This window comes from Calliphora vicina, chromosome 3, assembly GCF_958450345.1.
Source record: "Calliphora vicina chromosome 3, idCalVici1.1, whole genome shotgun sequence".
In the NCBI taxonomy this organism is placed as follows: Eukaryota; Metazoa; Arthropoda; class Insecta; order Diptera; family Calliphoridae; genus Calliphora; species Calliphora vicina.
The window spans coordinates 58,452,236-58,469,002 of NC_088782.1; the positions used below are offsets into that span (position 1 = coordinate 58,452,236).

Consider the following 16,767-nt stretch of genomic DNA (forward strand, 5'->3'; position numbering starts at 1 on the left):
TAAATTTATGAGCAACTTTAAAAAAAAAATAATGAACTATGTTTTAAACTTAAACAAAAAAAACAAAACGTAGATTAAAACCTGTTCAATGGCGAATTTAAAAAACAAAACAAAAAGAAGAAATAAAAACATAATGAATAAGTAAACAAGATATCTAGTAGAATTATGTTAATATTCTTTAAAATTATTAGATGAAAGAGAATTTTTAAAATATGTATAGGAAGTCTAAGAAAAATTTGATATTTAATTTATTCAGCTAAAAAAGCCAATACAAAGAGCTTTTTGTAATTAGTTGAAACTTTTGTTGCTAACATTACTACAGCTCTCAGTGTTTTTGAAATTTCAAGAAATGTTTAATAAAACTCTTTATATAGATGATGATTAATTTGCATTATTTTAAGCTTTAATTAAGTTTGTGTGTTCAGTTGCAGTTTGTTTTATACAAAGTTTAGTTTGTTTAAACTTTACGATAAAATTTGAAAGAATCATAGTACAATAAATAATGAAATTGGGGTCAAATGTGATTTTAGTTGAACCCAAAGTTTATAAAAATTCTTAATATAGATAGACTTTGTCTTATATAATATGTGAAATCTGCTGTTCAGTGTGTCTTCGAAAACATTAACTGGAACTCGGAATGGTTTTTATAGATTGGATTTATGCTAAGATGGGCCGAACTTAAATATACGCATTGTCAAAACTGCAGTGCAAATTACAATATTTCCAATATCCGGAAGCGTTAAGCTATGTATAGACGGTTGTCAGATCTTACAATATTGTCAGATCTGGCAATGTGCTGGCAATGTACTGACAATGAACAAGTTTTAGCAACATCTAAATTGTTAGTTCAGACGATTGTACGAAAATCTTACAATTTCATTGCCAGACAATTGTTGACAATAAATTTATCTGCCAACAAAAATTGTCAGTTGACACGGTTGTCAGATAGTTGTATGGCAAAAGTTGCGAGATCCGTCGATGGACATGGAGCCATTGCTTATTTCAATTTATATCAGGTTCATGATATATAGTTACTACATAGTTTCCACACTGATCTAATGTTGTGAATGTGACACCTGGGTTCCAAAGTTATTTTAGGAAATTTAGCAAATAGAAATTCGTTTCCAACATTTTGTTTACCAATCATTTTATTTTCGAATTGTTTATTTATAAACGGCTCTAACATATTTGTAAGCTAATCGTGGTTGTTGTTTATTTTGTTATAATTTTTGATATTCTCTTTGTTGTTGTTGTTGTTGTTTTTATTATCATTACATATTTTGTCTTTATTCTCTCCACGCATGAGGTTAAATGGTTTTTATAAAAAAAAAATAAAGAATTATGTGGCTAAATTTAGTTAAACATGTGTTAAGTCCATATTTATGTACATATTTTATAAACACACACAAACAAATGCATTCTTATGTACAATATTATATATTTATTTATATAAAATAATTTATATACAGTGTCGGTCAAAATATATTGAACAAAAATTATTTCTATTAAATTTGCTTGTTTTGTAAAAGTAAATTAAGGATTATAGTATATCAATTCTACCTGAGGTGTGCTGCCGATGGCAACAGTTATGTTAATAGTTCACATAGCGCCGCCTGCATGATGTCGCTGATTGTCAGAAAAACTTTCCTTTGATCAGAATCAAAAGGTCGTCCGCATATGTAACTTTCTTCCTACCCTTAGATTCAATGATATTGAGAATAGAATTCACCGCTAGTAACCATAACAGTGGAGACAATCTCCGACCTTGTGGTGTACCACTGGTAACCCGTCTTCTAATCCTGTCAACCCAAGCTACCAAGCATCGAAACTATCCAACTCTATTGTCTCCATCCTAATGTTATTAAAAACTCCCTATATTTCTAAAAACACAGCTAAGAGCATAGGGAATACACTTACCTATGCAATAAGTCGTGCTCAATAAACAAGTAAGAGAGGTATATTTGGATGTTCAGAATCTTATATACACATGGCTTTCTATGGAGATAAAATATTTTGGGATTACATTTGATAGGACACTCACTTGGAATTCTCACTTATCCAACACTATCAAAAAAAGCTACCAGGGCAATATATGCCTGACAGCGACTTTTTGGTAAAACGATTTACTGGTCTTTTATTACATTTACAATGCCAATAATAAAATATGATGCCTTGGCATGGTGGAATAAAGTGGAACAGATGACTGCGAGATCATTACTCGATATATTTATATTACTGGGTCCATGAGGACCTGTCCCAAACATGTTCTGGGTGCAATCCTACATATCACACCCTTACATATATTGGTAATGGAGGATGTGTATAGGAGTGCATACAGATTACCGGGGATATCCCCTGTAATGCCGGGTGATCTAGGCATCTTTGGAAATGATCCTAGTATTGCAGTATAAGACTATATGTCACCAACTTTGGTATTTAATATGCTGTTTATGGTCCTTATAGCTGAAAGCGATGAGTGGTTAAATCAGACATGGTGGCTGGGTAATGCCGAACAACAATGAGGTAACAATGAGGCTGGTATTTATGGGCCCAATTTTCAAAGGGCTATTCCATTAATATTTTAGGTGGAGATTTACTCCATCCTTATATATTGCAATGAATGTTTAAGAAGGAGATTAAGGAATACCAGGATATTTGTTATGTCGGATAGCCATGCTGCTCTTAGAGCATGCTCGATATCAAGTCTCACATGGCCCGTTTTTTACCATCATAGGTCAATGTTCCTCACGGGGCTATCACGGGCTAGGCTGCGAGCTCTGATGGGCACTACTTGATTAGTGCGCATGTTAGGAGACTGAACACTCCATACAACGACTTCTGTAGAAGTTGCCATGATGAAGACGGCTGAAGATCTCCCCTGCCTTTGCCCTGCTCTATCGGGGACTCGGACTGCGACAATAGGTAGTCCTGTTTTGCATGGCATAGCGTCAGGTTGGTTCGGCACTGAATCCATTTATGACATGTGAAGGACCTCTTGATGACCGGAGCATGGTTCCTAGGGTATCACAAAGGGACCAATGCGTTGACAAAGGCGTCAAATTTGACAGTTCAAAAACACTAAAATCAGTTTTTTTTGAAATTGTTTCGATAGAAAGAGAAAACAAATTTGCGGTTTAATACAGACAGTGCGTTAAAACAAACAACTATATAAATAAGCACAAAACCAAACCAGTTGAAATTGTTTCGAGCGAAAGAGACAAATATATTTTTTTGCCGTGTCGCCTCTGTATACTTTGTGGCGTTGACCCAAGTGAGCTGGTTAAAATTGTTATCATAAACTTTCCTAAAAGTTTCTGCAATTCAAGTATATTAGTAATTTTGTGTAGAAAGAGCATTATTTTAGAAACATTTCTTTATTTTAGCTTTCACTAAAAAAAGTGCAGTCTATTATTTTATTTTTGTTATTGTGTGAATAATTAGTTTTAGTAGCAATTAAATATGTTTTTGTCCGTTAAGAATAATCGAGGCTACTCGAATGAAGATGGCACTGTCTATAAATAGTGGCTGCGATTGCAGTAGTGAGTTTTTTATATGCGCTGTTAGAGTTAACATCAACTGCATTCTTGTACATTATAAAGTGTAATTTAAGTGTGTGTGGTAAAAAAAAACTTAATAAAATCCATACAATTTTAGACACAAAAAAGTTTTAATGCAATTTTTAATAAGAAGAGACATCACATTTTATTTCTCATTTAAAATATTTTTTTTTTTATTTTAATGAAGTTATTTAATATAAGCCTTTTTTCATTGATAAATTATATTACGCTATCGATATAATCTGAGTATTCACCATTTTGCCGTATTATCCGAATAGGACCAATTGTCTATATTAATGACTTAGAGCAAGTTTTAGACTTCGTATTTAAATATGAATTATATTTAAGTTTCATTTAAATATGAAAATGAGTTTCTCAGTGCTTTTTTAAATGATACTTAAATGGCCAACGTTGGCCATTTAAATTCTATTTAAGTTTCATAAACTACCATATGTTTTTGACAGCTGATTTTTGTTGTTTGGTTTTTTTCACTCTATTGTAGAGAAAAAAACAAAACAACAGCGGCTTGCTAAAAACAGCGTCTTGAAAAAAGTACAATTCCGATGCGGGGCAATGGAGCTTCTTTTGTGCACTTTCCTACCAATAATTTTATTGTTTAATAAACTATTATTTCTTATTGGGCAAAATGTATAAATTTTTGTTTTGGTTGAACAGCTGTTTTAACCAAAACTATCGATAAATTTTTGATATTTAGTAGTGCTACCATACTTTTATCTTATTTAAATAAGACAAATTATGAAGCACTGAAAAACTCAAACTTTATTTAAATAAAACTTAATTTTAAGTAAACATTAACTAAATACATATTTAAATAACAAGTCAAAAACTGGGCATTAGTAATCCACATATACATATGTAGAACAAAAATAGGTAAAAAATCGAGGTAGTCATATAAAATTAAATTTCATTTAGGAGTGCATTTGTTGGTTCTAAAATTTTTAGTTTCTTTGGAATTTGAAAAAAAGTTACGCGATTTTTGTTCAATATCTTTTGACCGATACTGTTGAAGAATTTATGTATAAATAGCAAAATCAAAATAAACACTAAAACCAAGACAAAACCAAGAAAATTCAAAACTTACTTACCACACTAATATTTGTTGTTAGTGGCAGAATGCGTAGAGCAGAGCTGCGACGCGTGTACAGAGTAAAATCCCTTGTACGCCGCATAAACATGCGGATACTTGTACTTGCACATACGCCCGCTGCCATTGTGGAGTAGAGATTCTTTTACCCTGACTTTGCTATTTATTTACTGTTGGCTTATTAATAGTTGTTGTAGCAGTTGCGGTGGCAGAGTTTATTGAGCTGCGACTGCGGCGTCGTGTGACAATAATAATGCTAATAATTGTTAGTGATGTGATGGTACTTTTTTTGTTTGTTTGTTGTATTCACTCTGTTGATTCACCTTTTAAACAAAACTTTATTATCAATTTTTTTTAAATTTTAAACACTGGTAGCAAATTAACAAAAAAAAAATCATCAAACAATTACCACACCTAGACTTTGAATACAAAAATTTAGTTTGCAAATTAAAATTAACAATTAAATTACTTTTTTTTGAAAGGAAAATTTTAACTTCACTTTTATTTGCTAAATTTTATTTATTTATTTGTTTAATTTTAGACGATTTAACTAAAAAAGGAAAAACTATCAAAGACCCGAATTAAACTCTTTTCTTTTATTAACTTTTACAACAAATACTAACAGCAAACAACAAGAAAAAATGCTAAAACACACACTCACTCACGCACTTTTTTATTTTTATTTATTTTTTTGCTTTTAACAGCGGGGGAGGGAGAGGAGATAAAAATTAACTTTTTGCTCTTTTATCAGCTATTAATGATTTTCTTTCTTAGTGCCTGTTTTCTTTTTGTTTTGCTTTTCTAAATAAATTTTTCTTTAATTCCCCTAGAATTTCAAACACTTTTTCTTTATATTTATCTAATGAAAGCAAAATTAAATAATTTCTTTTGTTGTTGCTTTTATGTGCGGCAAAATTCCAATAAGAATGCGAGAAACAAGTGTTGGCCGCTGCTTAATTTGCTTTCTTTAGCTTCATTAAAATGTTGTTGTCTTATTTTGTTAATACCGTAAATCTTACAAGAGAAACAATAATTACAACAACCACATTAGTACATTAATATTATTATTATTAATTTTGCGCTAAACATACATTAATAACAACAACAAGTTGGGCACCAAAAAACACAAAATGAACAGAAAACAACAAACACACGGTACGTTCGAATTTCGGCACAGACGACACGACACGGACGAGAGAGAGGTGGTTTGTACCAACGAACTACTAAACAAGCACTAAAATTCACACAAATTCTTTTACTATCGCCAGCATTTTTTAATATTAAATTCTTGTCTAGAGGAGAGTGTGTGTTGTTTTTGTTTCTCCAAATGCTCCCAACTGCGTGAGTTCAATTTCTTTAACTAATATTTTGTTGTACTTTGTATTGTTTTTCTTTTTGTTTTAGTAGATAATTGTGTGTGTTTTTATTCTCACGGCGCAAGTTATTTCACTTATGGCAAAATAAAAAAAATATAAAAACACAGGCAACAACAATAAAAACGATACAAACAACAAGTCATAATACTACTTATTTTGACATTCGGCCCCACAACACAGCGTTGTATATAGTGGGGCTGTTTCAATAATAACACGTGAATGTCAAATATAAGGAAAAAGCTCACACATCTTTATAGTGTTGGGTTTGATAGCACCAAATTTAGTGCTTAATTGTGATGGGTAGTAATTTTTAGAATTTCGCGTCGATTTTGGAGTTTTTACATATTTCGACATCGCACAGTGGTATGAGAATAAAAAAAGAGGGAAATAAATCTGTAACTTCTAAACCCTTACGCCGATTTGAATAAAATTTCACACGCGCAAAGAGGAAGTGTAGTCGAGTTTAAGTTTTGAATTTGGACCTCATGACCGCACAAGGAGCGGGACCAGGGGTTCCCAAAGTAGGACACCTCGGATATATTCAATTTTTAAAATGATCCTATTTCTTCGTTTGTGTTCCTATTTAAAATTACACATACAGAATCTCCACGTCGAGTACTACATAAAACCTCGTCGTAGCTATCAATTATATCTTATAGCTTAGGAGATATTCGCATTTGAAAATTTAATTTTCAACATTTTTACCCACCCTACTCCAGTTTTTTGGTGACCGCGGTTCCAAATATTCACCGATTTTATACATTTTTCTTTTATCGGATTAACAATTGATCTATATATCAAATAAAGAAAGAAGTGTTTAAAAATCATGACTGAGTCCAAAGTTACATGCATTTGAATATAAAAAAATTAAAAAAGGCGATTTTTCGCAATTTTTTTGGGAAAAAAGCACTTTTATTCTTTTTAAGTTATCTAAAAAAATTCTAAGAGGATGTATAATGAATTTGTACTTTTTGAAAAGTTAACATTACGCCAAATATTTTAAATGAAAATAAAATTTATAATTTTTGATACCGACGGGATCAGGTCCATTCCAAAAATGTCTATTTTTTATGTAAAATTCAACTTTAGGGCAAAGATTCTCAAATCGCATACTCGATATGAAAATAAAGTAACCTATTTTAGATGGCCCAATAATTTCTTAATTATCCTGTAAAGGGTTCCGATAAAAACAAAAAAATCCCATTTTTGGGATTTTCAAGATTTTTTTGGGAATTGCGGGATACTTGATAACAAATTTCAAAATTTGTTTTTATTTTTCCATTTTAAATAGAAAAATCTACATATCTGTGAAATTTGATTAAAAAATATTCATATATAAAAATTTTATTTCAATTTGAAAAATTTGTGTCTATGCTAAATTCAATAAAATGCAATTTTTGTCATATTTTTCAAAAAAGTATTCCATGAATTTTTTAATTGTCAAAACTTATATACACTTTTGAAAAGTAGACAAAATCCTCTATCCATTGATATATAACATGTCTACCTTATGTTTTTACGTGTCAAATAAATTAGGGAAAACTTAACAACTCGCTGAGAATTTACCTAGCACTGTTATTTACATTCATAAAAATGTTATTATGTAGGCAACATGCTTTTTTATGAATTTCTATGTTAGGTAAATTAAAAAAATAATAAAAATAATTTTGAAACACATTTTTGTGTACTTACATGTGTATATATAATTATTTTATTCAAACTCTATGCTACATACATTTTCGGCTGATTTGGGTTCCATATTTATACATACGAAGTTAAAAATATCTATATTTTTTAAAATTTAGTTTTTCTCACACCAATTTCAAATGTGACTTGTTTTGACAGTTCTTGTGAGAAACTTTTCGCAAAATATTGTTACAGAAACACTTTTTCTCACATCCTTCCAATGATTGCTGGAAAATTATTTAAATGACAGATAATTCTCGCAAACTCAAGATACAGAAACACTTGTGCGAGAAAAAACATATTTTGTTTAATTTTACACTATTTTTGTTGCAATTCAATCGTTTCATGCGGAAAGTTTTTCGATTCGAGAAATACAGAAACGGGCTACAGGCCTCAAATTAAACCACATTTTCTAATTTCAGAATTACGAGGAGAACCTCAAAATTTTTTGCACAACCATTTGACATGTAGAACGAAGTTTTTTATATGCTTATTTATTATTTTCAAAACTGTATGACATCTTTAAGAATTAAAAAATTTATACACAACTTTTTGTAAAAATATGGAATTTATCAAGTAAGATAGTATGAAATACCATATACTAAGTAAATGAGCAAAAATATTTTTTTTTAAATTTCATTAATTTATCATCGTGAATGATTTTCGGACCGATGATGGTCCCATCGCCATGAAATTAGGTAGTGTAATTTATGTCTATATTAAAGTTATTTTTTGTTAAATTTGCTGACATAAATTCCTTATATATAGAACTTATTTGGAGTGAAACTTGTGTAGATAACTATATTATTTAGCATTTATGACCGATAAAGTCCAACTTCGGGAGGACATTTGTATGGGGGCTAGGTGAAATAATTGACCGATTTCAACCATTTTCAATAGACTTTTAATTTGCCAAATTTTATCGCAATACAGTAGTTTTGACTTACCTGTCTTTCACTTAAGTGCATTTTGCATATAAGTGCACAAAACTTGTGTTTTGTATATTTATTTACCAAACTCCATATAAATTCGTTAATTTAAGTGCATTGTTCATATCTGCACATTTAAGATAAGTACATAATACTTTTGGAAGCTATAACTGGTTTTCATGAAAAAAATTTCATTTAGCTGCCTAATACAAAAGTAAATCAAAACAAAATAAGGAAAATACGATTTTGAAAAAATTAGAAGTTTGCAACTTTTTAATAATTTTGAAACGTAGATAAAATAACAAATTTGTCGTTATCTTTAGACGGAAAAATCACAAATTTTCATGTAAATTATTTGTCGTTAGCTGCTTTTTTGGGCAGTAAACTTAAATGCACTTACCAGCATCAATGAGCACGTAAGTGCATTAAGGTTAACTGCATTTTTATCATACCTGCACAAAATATTGTGCAAAGTTGGTTGCGCAGGTAAGTCAAAATTACTGTATCTTAAAAAATGCCACCTGCGCCCAAGATTTGCATGGGCAGCCAGATAGACGGAGGGACGGACATCGTTTGATCGACTCAAAAAGTGATTCTGCACGTTACAAACATCTGCAAAAACCCAATATATCCTCCTCAGTATGGTATAAAATTTTTTTTGAAAGATTTTAATTTTTAAAATGCAATAAAAGTTTTATAGAAATTATTAATGAAAATTCAAAAGTGAAAAACAAATTTGTGATTTGTTATTGAGAATTCCACAATTCAAAAAAACTTTTTAAAAATCCCAAAAATGGTATTTTTTTAGATTTTTGACTCTGTTGACTGCACCTGGCTATTTGGCATAATGGTGAAATTTACATAAAAATTAGGTCTACTTCGGAAGTCTCTCTTTGAAAAAAACGCAAAAAACTCTGCAACTAAATTTCCTTGTGTGAAAGGGGTATAATACTATATGAAAAACTACTTATTTGCTTATATTTGGTTCAAAACACTTTGCTCATCCCTGTTATATTTATTTTATTAACAAATTACCCAAATCTTGTGATTCACAGACTTACCAGATTAAACAGTAACTGTAATGATAACACAGTGCTATTACAGTACTAGCGGAGATTTAAACCCCATATGTATTTAGCATTGTTTACCACCTTTAATAATATTATATGGTGAAATTTGTGTTGAAATGTTATATTAACAGTGGTGAAATAAATAACAGACTCATGTAATAAATAATATTGCCATTTATGACTGTAGTTGAGACAATTTATGTACATTTTTGAATGACTAACTTTTCCTTGACAGTAGTTTTACATTTATTACATTTAGCTTTTGCTAATTAATTACATATTTAAATAGTCACTCTCCCCAGCAGTTAAGCAAATGTATCCCTTAGAGACAGTAATTGTCACAGTTATTTTAAAAATTTGTTGGAACACCTATATCTACAGTAATAAACCAAGTATGAGAGAATGTAGCCAAGACCTTCTTCTATCACGCACAAGTTTCAATATTTGGCCTGTATGACCCCAAATAATTTAAACGATTTTTCAAAAAACTGTTCGAACACCTATCTTTACAGGAATAAACCAAGTATGAGGGAATATAGCCAAGACCTTCCTCTATTAGGCCCCGTTTTCCAAATTTTGTCACAAGCAATGTTACCATATGCCAAGTTTTCCCTTTTTTTGCAAGGTTTATGAGATGCAAAAAGTTTTATTTTTTGAAAAAAAGTTTTTTGGAAAATTGTAAATTTATGATATCAATAAGTTGAACCTTTAATTTCAAAGTGATAGTCACCAAATTCATTTACTAAATGGGGAGATTGATTTGAAAATATTTAAAGTGTCTCCAGCACTAAATTCACATAAATTGTCTCAGTCTGATTACATATATGTACGAATTGGGTTTTGTAATTTTTGTATGTACTTAAAAAAGTTTTTTTTTTTAGAAATAAAAAGTTTTCTTAAAAAATATATGGCAACACTGGCCACAAGTCCCTATTAGAGAATAATTCTCTTCTGCAAATTATTCTCAGAGAGGATTTTTTATTTACTCTCTTCAAAATGAGTGAAAACAAAAAAGGTTGTTTCTTCGAACGGTTATATGGGGTATATCGAACGGGTATATCAAAAATTAAAAATGATGCCAAATTTTTGTTAGAGATCCGATTTGAAAGATTTTTATATATGTATGTATATGGAATCTACTAGACGAGATCTACAAAAAGCATTGTTTAAAAGTTTAGAAGTTATTCGCATTTAAAAGGTCAAATTTTATTTTTTTCAGCTTTTTTGCTAATAACGGATCCAACTCTTTTCCGATTTTTTTGGAAATATCTTTGCCTAAATTAACAACAACAAAATTATTAATAATCGTAATTAAGAACTGTTTAAAAACCTTTACTGAGTCAAAAGTTATGAGCATTCAAACCTAAAAAATTAAAAATTTAGTTTTTTCGCCATTTTTTTTTCCAAAAAAATACATACATTAATTTTAAATTATACAGAAAATAATAAAAATATAAATAATGTAACTATATTTTTCAAAAAGATAACATTTCAGGAAATATTATAAAAGCAAAATAATATTAAAATTCATATTATTGTGACCTATTTTTTTTATGTAAATTTCAACTTTAGACAACATTTTCTCTAATCGCATAGCTGCTTTAAAAAAATTATGCTGTGTATGTCCCAATATGTTTTCCAATATCGTGCAAAGGGATTTCATAGCCCCGAACTTGGTGCCTTCAATATATCCAAAAATCTAAAAAATCCCAATTTTGGGATTTTGGAAAAGCTTTTAGGGAATTGTGGGATTGTCATTAACAATTCACAATGTCTATTTAAATTTTGGATTGAAAATTTCTATATAAGTGCAATATTTCATTAAAAACGATTCATAAACAAAAATTTTGGTGCATTTTAAAATTTTCCAAAAAACAACAACAAGCTGAAAATTTATAGAATCTTGGTGTTTTGTAATGTATTTTTGTCCACTGCATTGCCGATAACCTGCATTACCAAACATCTTAGAAAATTACTAAATGTAACTGTAATGATAGCACTGTGCTGTAACAGTACTAACGGAGATTTAAACCCTTTATGTATTTAGCATTGTTTACCACTTTTAATAATGTTGTATGCTGAAATTTGAGTTGAAAAGTTACATTATCAGTGGTGAAAAATTAATAACAGTCTCATGTAATAATTTATGTACATTTTAAAACTGTTTTTTTTTACCCGTTTCACATTAGACAATTAGTTGCCCAAGTCTATTGCGCAATTTTTGAGCTTGTATGTTAGATGTAAGATCGGGTTAAGGAAAAGACAATTTTTGATACATATTTGAGTACAGAGTTGCTTTTACTCAGCAAGTTCTTTTGTTCTTTCATTCTTATTTTTGAAAATGAAAAACAGACTTGCGCAACTAAATTGCTAAAACTGTGAATCGGGTCTTTAAAATATAAAATACATAAAACTGATAAAGTTGTTAATATTTGAAAAAAGTAGTGGTTTAAATTATTTAAAATAACTTTTCTTTGATTACTTAATTACTTACATAGTTAAAATGTTATCTTGGAAAGTGTTGTGACATACTGTCAGGCGTTATTAAAGGAGTTAATTCTGTTGCACATAAATAGGATTATAATGATGCCAGCAACTGTGATTCCTTAAGTATTTAATACTGTTACGTTTTAACCTTTTCAAAACGTTAGTTTATTTTTTTTAAATAAACCGGATACTTTTGATTGCAAATAAAAGCCGTTTAGTAGTTTGAAAATTGTAACAACTCTTTATTTATTTAAAATGTACAACAACAGAATTAAATAGTCACTCAATGTTTTTTTATACACGTTTATAAATTCTCAGAAATACAGACACAATTTATAATGTACACGAATTTACTTGAAAAACACAACACACTTTAAGGCACTTAGTTGATGTTTATTCGAAAAGCGTCTCTGATAAACTCACTCACGACTGCAACCTCTGCCACTATTTGTAACAATAGATACTCTCTTTTAATACAAACATTTATATTACGGCCTTTAAAAACACACTGGTAATACAGTTTAATGTTAAGTCAAGCAATGCTTACGATATACAGACTCCTCATCAACTCACGATGTTACTATTTATATTTCTGCTTCACAGTTAATGTTGTCATATTTATAAATTCTGTTTTTAACAGAGTGTATTCAAAATTGTTTATAAGTAGAAGTTTCAACTGATGGAACTGTTACAAGCAGCCATTACAGACCGATACATTCAAATTGATAATGCAATTTCGTAACAATATAAATATTAAAATTTTTGTTTATTAAACAATAAATCTACATACATAATTATTATTATTTTTAGCTAAATGTCCATTGTAATTATTTAAATAAGAACAATGATTTTTATAAATCACAATTTGCAATTGCTCTATTTCAATTAAAAATTAACACACAAATAAACAGTTTCTTGCCATGCTGTGGAAAATATAAAACGTTTTTTTAAAAAACAACGGATTATGAAGTATCATTTTAAATATTTAATTAAAATTAATTGGAAGTGTATGGAAAAATAAACAAATATACAAATAAACATTTAAATATTTACATAAATAAATATAAATATAATTACATTATTAGTTTACAACAGGATTAAACATTTGGAAATATTCCAAAATGAATGTTTGTGTAATAATAAAAAAAATATAAATGTGAAGGGATAATTTTTGTGATTGTATTCAAATGAATTATTTATTTAATAATAATCAAACAATAAAGGGGGATAATAGACAATTTTATTAGTAACAATAAATTACACTCTAAATTAGGGGTCTAACAGCCATACCTAAATAAGAATATAGGGATTTACTTGTTTAAACATTTTACATGTCGAAGGTATCCTACTTTGAGCTCTCATAGCGCCGACCCTGGAGCATTAATAGAGTCCATTGTCTACGCACACGTCAAATTTTATCCCGATCGGACCAGTCGTTTAGAAATGCCAGATTTATTTCCAAAAAAAAAATCATTCTGTCCCAATGTGCATTCCGAAATTGAAATTGAGGAAGTGAAGTTGCAGAAGATAAAGAAACTGCTGTTATTTAAGCATTTGTTGGTTTATATTTTTCGTTTCTTTTATATTGTTTTCTTTACAACAAAAACAACTTTTTGTACAAACTAAAATTGTAAAGTGTTGCCAACCAAAACAAAGTAATGTTTGACAGCTGACAGTTTAGTGCAAGTAAAAATGGAACATTTATACGTTTTATAGTTGAAGAATAAAGAAAGTTTCCACCAAATTCTTTGAAAATGAGACTGGTAAATAGTGACTGTTACAACCGCTCCATATCGAGAGTTCTTTTCCGAAAGGTAAAAAGTTAATAACACAGGGCAACAAAATCGAAAATTTTTTAGAGGCTTTTTAAACCACTATACAATTTTGATGTAGTGTGGTTCCAGTAGTACAAATATGGTCCAAATTTTAAATTCTATGGAAAATTTATTTCTTTTTAAATATTTCTTGTAAAATTGAGAATTTTTTTTAAACGTTTCTCCACATAATTTATGATAACTCAAAAAGGGTTAGTCCGATATTATTAAAATAAACTTAAAAAAGTTGAAATTTACATAACCTTTAATACGTTTATATATTACGTTTTACTCCGCTCAGTAGTTTCGGAGTTATAATAACAAATTGAAGCAAAAAATATATTTTTTACGTGAAAATAGCAATTTAGTTTGTTCTAAAAAAATCATGAAAAATCGAAAACTGCAGAAATTGTTAAGATTTATTGCTTTATTGCAAAGCCACATGTAGTAGGAAGAAAATGAGATATCGATCATAAAATTAGATTGATTATTTTCGAATTTATTCACAATTAAGTGAATTCGCTCATTTTCACAAAATTTTACTTTTTGTTTGATATACATAAATTTGAGTAGTTTATGATTTTCTTTCGGTTGATTGAATTTTGAAAACATTTTCCTCATGCTATGTAAAAATTTTGACATATATATTACGTTTCAATCTGCTCAGTAGTTTCGGAGTTATAACAACAAATTGAAGCAAAAAATATATTTTTTATGTGAAAATATTAAATTTTTTTGTTTTAAAAAAATCATGAAAAATCGAAAGCGCCAGAAATTGTTGAGATTTGTTGCTTTATCGGAAAGCCACATATAATGGCAACAAAATGAGATATCGATCATAAAATTCAATGGATTCTTTTCGAATTTATTCACAATTAAGTGAATTTGCTCATATTCACAAAAATTAACTTTTTTCTTTGATATATGTACATAAATTTGAGTAGTTAATGTTCTTTTTTCGATTGATTGAATTTTAAAAACATTTTCCCCATGCTATGTACAAATTTTCACATATATATTGCGTTTTAATCGGCTCAGTAGTTTCGGAATTATAATAACAAATTGAAGAAAAAATATATTTTTTATGTGAAAATATATAAATTTTTTTGTTTTAAAAAAATCATGAAAAATCGAAAATGGCAGAAATTGTTAAGATTTATTGCTTTATCGCAAATCCACATATAATAGGAACAAAATGAGATATCGGTCATAAAAATCGATAGATTCTTTTCGAATTTATTCACAATTAAGTAAATTTGCTCATTTATATTTTTTGCGTCAATTTGTTATTATAACTCCGAAACTATTGAGCCGATTAAAACGCAATATATAAATGGATTAAAGGTTATTTAAATTTAAACTTTTCTAAGTTTATTTCAATAATATCGGACTAACTCTTTTTGAGTTCTCATAAATTATGTGGAGAAACATCTAAAAAAATTCAAAATTTTAGAAAAAAAAAATCACATTTTTGCACTTAGTAACCATGATGCTTCAAATCTATATAGTTGTTAGTGAAACATTTTTTTTGCTGTTGATCTGTGTAATCGGTCTACATTTTTCAATATTTTTGAATTTTGATTTACTATAAGTCATATTTTCAAGTTGTTATATTTGACGCTTTTATTTGCAGCTAGCTTTACCCGCTGCTCAACATATTTTTGACTTCACACACAATATTCCGGGCTCCTTTCGTTTGGGCCCTTTTGTGTTTTCAAATGACAGACAAACGGAGGGACACAGAATATATACATAAATGTGGATCTGCGACAAATATGTTGATGCATTACAAACGGAATGAGAAAATCAATATCTTTGATGGTGGGTATAAAAAGAATCGGATTGATTTAAAATTAAATAAACCAACGTTTTTAAAAGGTAAAAACGTAACAATACTAAAAAGGACACAAATTATTGTCATTTAGTTTTTTAGGTCATCTCTTAATAGTTCATTTGAGTTTATGTTTAATCTCCAACCCTATTTTATAATCACCACCATTCATTTCGTTAAAAAATGTATTTTGTATTGATTTTATAATTTATTAAAATAACTACTTATTATTAAATTAACTACATTCATATTAAATTTTATTTTTTATTATGAATTTTTATTTTTTTCCACCCAGCCCATGTTAAAATAACAACCAAAACCATAAACAAATTGTGATTATAAATTAAAAAAAAAATATTCATTAAATTTATTTAAATGTGTAATTGTAATATAAATGAACTCATCAGTACATATACACAGGCAAATGAATATAACCTTACAAAATACACTGAAAAAAATTTAGGAAAAATGTAAAGAGAACTACTTAATACAGAAAATATTTTCAAACAAATAAATAAATTTAATCGATTCTTGATAAAGCAATGAATGATAAACTTATAACCCACTCACTAACATTTTCACTTTGATCCATTGTATCCCAGATAAGGATTCGTGATCGTTTGAAATTAATTCGTGATCGTTTAAAATAAGTTCGTTAGTACTTTGAGATTACAACATAGGGTAACAATTACGAAACATAATTTATCTCATTCAATCTCTTCGAACCTATTTTTGTATTTCATATTCCACCTTTAAATTTCTCTCATTGTATTCTCGTAATAATTTAAATAAAATTACCTGCACTTAATTACATGCTAAAACTGCATACGCCAACAAACAAACTCATAAAAATTCAAACTATTACAAAAATGCTTTAGGGAATATTTACACCAAACCAATACATTTGTATTT

At 28.9% G+C, this 16,767-nt stretch overlaps 1 protein-coding gene across 3 annotated transcripts in view; it reads right to left on the reverse strand.

The window, feature by feature from the left end:
• The window catches only part of MCU (mitochondrial calcium uniporter), a 311,390-nt gene extending 305,303 nt beyond the window's left edge, over positions 1-6,087 (reverse strand). Inside the window, exons 1-2 of one of the 3 annotated variants that reach the window (XM_065506415.1) lie at positions 5,754-6,087; positions 4,664-4,985 (exon numbers count right to left, since the gene is read on the reverse strand). In XM_065506415.1, the coding sequence (XP_065362487.1) occupies positions 4,664-4,789 (126 nt within the window). In that variant the 5' untranslated portion in view covers positions 4,790-4,985; positions 5,754-6,087. Of the gene's footprint in view, positions 1-4,663; positions 5,067-5,753 lie in introns of those variants that run through there. The other 2 variants (XM_065506414.1, XM_065506416.1) reach the window with 2 other exon arrangements.
• Positions 6,088-16,767: the final 10,680 nt, after the last annotated feature.